At 46.8% G+C, this 2,918-nt stretch overlaps 1 protein-coding gene across 1 annotated transcript; it reads left to right on the plus strand.

Moving 5' to 3' along the window:
• Positions 1-371: 371 nt before the first annotated feature.
• LOC131254885 (uncharacterized) lies at positions 372-1,244 on the plus strand. The gene has a single exon (XM_058255585.1). It carries the CDS (start codon positions 372-374, stop codon positions 1,242-1,244), a length of 873 nt encoding a protein of 290 aa, XP_058111568.1.
• Positions 1,245-2,918: the final 1,674 nt, after the last annotated feature.

Below are 2,918 nucleotides of genomic sequence, written 5' to 3' on the forward strand. Positions count from 1 at the left end.
GCAAGCTCCTGGCCCCTCATTCCTAAGATAAAGTTCGAGAAGCAGTCTTTTCCAGCCCAAAGGATGAGGCGTCGGGTCCAGACAGATTCTTAAGTGCATTCTGTGCTCACTGCTGGCAGATTGTGGGTGGGGATCTTCTCAAAACAGCTATAAATTTTCTGGAAGGAGGTCCCCTTCCAAAAGCCTTCACCACCTCCTTGATCTGCCTAGTCCAGAAATCACCAACGGCCGCAACGTTTTCTGACTATCGCCCCATTAGCCAGTGCAACATTATCTATAAGATTTTAACAAAACTGCTAGCTTCCAGGCTTAGTGATTAGCTACCGAAATTAGTCTCTCATGAGCAAGGTGCATTTGTGCGAGGTCGGCCAATGACGGAGAATATTGCCTTCGCCCAAGAGGTCCTTAGGGACTTAAACAGAAAAGTTAGAGGGGGTAACATAGTCCTCAAACTAGACCTCGAAAAAGCCTACGATATGGTCGATTGGGAATTTCTTAAACAAGTGCTTAGGAAATTCAGCTTCTACTACAGATGGATCACTCTCATGGAACGTTGTTGGGGCAACAGCTGGTTCTCAATTCTGATCATTGCTGAAGTTGTGGGATTCTTCAAATCTTCTAGGGGCCTCCACCAGGGAGACCCCCTCTCCCTAGGTTTATTTATTCTAACAGCAGACGCCTTCTCTAGAAGCTTCAAATTTATGATGGTTAGAGGGTGGAGCCAGCTTTTTCAGATCCGTAGGGGCTTCCCTCTAGCCTCTCACCTCCTTTTTATGGATGGCACTCTCTCGTTCCTTAATGGGAGTAGAGCCTCTATTCTAAGGGTCAAGGCCCTCCTGAATGAGTTTCAAGCAGCCTCAGGGCAAAGAATTAATCTTAGTAAGACCTCTTTTATCTGCCTAGACAAATTGCCAGCGGGGAGAATCATATCCATCGAACGGGTTCTCGGGATTAACAGATGTACTGCCAGGATCTGCTATCTAGGAGTCCCTCTCAGCATGGGCAGAATAAAAAGTTCAGACTTCCAGTTCCTTTTGGATAAAGTGGACCATAAGATCAGCAGGTGGAAAGTTGGACACCTTTCCCAAGCGGGCAAGGCAACCCTCATCCACCACATCCTTAGTAGCATCCCACTCCATGTCATGGCTACAGGGATAGTTCCCACGCAGGTGATCTCTAAGCTGGAGAGAAGTTTTGCAAGATTCTTTTGGGGGTGGGCAGATGGTAGGCAAAAACTCCACTAGATTGCTTGGTCTAAGAACGCTAAGCTGATGGAGGAAGGTGGTTTAGATGTCAGAAGGCTAGCTAATGTTATTAAAGCCTCTAGGCTGAAAATGGCATGGGACATGAGGTTTGGATTAGAGAAAGGGCCTTGGGTTTAGCATATGAGGGCTAGGCACCCCTTGCATATTGATCACACCTGCAGAGGATCCTTATCCCACTCATCTTCCCCTTTGTGAGCCAAAATCAGATCGTTGGAGCCCCTAGTGGAGGAGAATGTGCAATGGATGGTGGGACAAGGATTCGCAATTCTTTGGAATGAAAACTGGACAGGGTTGGGACCCCTATTGCATAAGATAATCAGGTCGTTTCCAGACGAGCTCAAATCTATGTCAATTAAGGATTTTCTGGGCCCTTCTAGGCCTCCGCCTCCTTATTTAGTTTTCTCCTTACTGCATTAAGAGGTGGTAAAAGCCATATTTCATAGGGGATTTGCCACATCTGAAGATACTGACCGCTGCATCTGGCCCCACAATCGGTTTGGAAATTTCTCAATGAATCCACTTGGGACTTATGCAGATAGAGGTCCAGCAATAGGAGCTGGTCTAGATGGACTAGGCAACTAAACTTCCCCCAAAGATCTTTGTTTTCCTTTGGAGGTTGTTCCAGAATGTGGTTCCAGTGGATTCCAATATCCAAGTGAAAGGTATCACAATCACTTCCAAGTGTGTCCACTGTGGAGAGGAACATAATTCTAAGCCAAATTCAGAGTCAATCAACCACCTATTTCTAGATGGCGCCCTAGCTAGAAAAATCTAGGATCATTACGGAGGAATCTTTGGGATCCGTTTCCTTCAAGCTCAAAAGGTGGAAGCTAGGATCAGGCAGTGGTGGTTTTCGTCAGCTGCAGGGGGTCATGCTGGCCACACCCGTAGGATAATCCCCAGTCTCATTCTTTGGAAAATTTGGCATGCAAAAGTAACATTGCTACATGTATTATAGAAAAATTAATTAGTGGATTAAGTCCTTAGCTTATAAGCCAGAGTCTTCTGACATGCTGCATTTGGGCAGGGCTCAGTTATGGGAGAATCTGGGCCCCCCCTCCCTCCCTGAGTAGAAAGGAGTGAGTTGAAATCATTCGTTGGATTAGGCCTATGAAAGATTGGGTTAAGCTGAACGTGGATGGCTCTTCCAGAGGAAACCCAGGGTTGTCTGGCGGTGGTGGGATTGTCAGAGGCGAGAAAAGAGATTTCCTGTTTACCTTTGGGGTAGGCTATGGGTATGGGACAAACAATAGAGTGAAGCTAAGGGTGGTGCACGATGGACTCTTGTTGTCCCTGAACAAAGGCTTCTCTAACATCGTCATTGAATCGGACTTGAAGCTAGTGGTAGACAGTATCTTTGGTAGGTTGGCTATTCCTTGAAAGTAGTGTCCCTGGTCTTCCAGGATCTCGATCATCATGCACAGAGGCAGGGTGGTTATCTAGCTCATCTAAAGAGAGGGCAATGGGCTAGCGAATGGCCTAGCCCGATTGGCGAGTGAGAGTCAGGCGTCTCTCCTCTTTCTCAGAGAGCATGATCTCCCCGATCTTGTCCAGGGCAGGTGTTTCTTAGATAAAGTTGGGCTCGATTCTATTAGAGTCATCCCCAAGGGTCTCTAGGTTGGTTTTTTTTTTGTAAAGGGGTGGCCTTTGTGG

Source organism: Magnolia sinica, chromosome 9 (assembly GCF_029962835.1).
Source record: "Magnolia sinica isolate HGM2019 chromosome 9, MsV1, whole genome shotgun sequence".
Taxonomy (NCBI): Eukaryota; Viridiplantae; Streptophyta; class Magnoliopsida; order Magnoliales; family Magnoliaceae; genus Magnolia; species Magnolia sinica.

Excerpts from the sequence above, each read along its gene's own strand:
- LOC131254885 (XM_058255585.1), top strand. The coding sequence starts at position 372 with ATGACGGAGAATATTGCCTTCGCCCAAGAGGTCCTTAGGGACTTAAAC.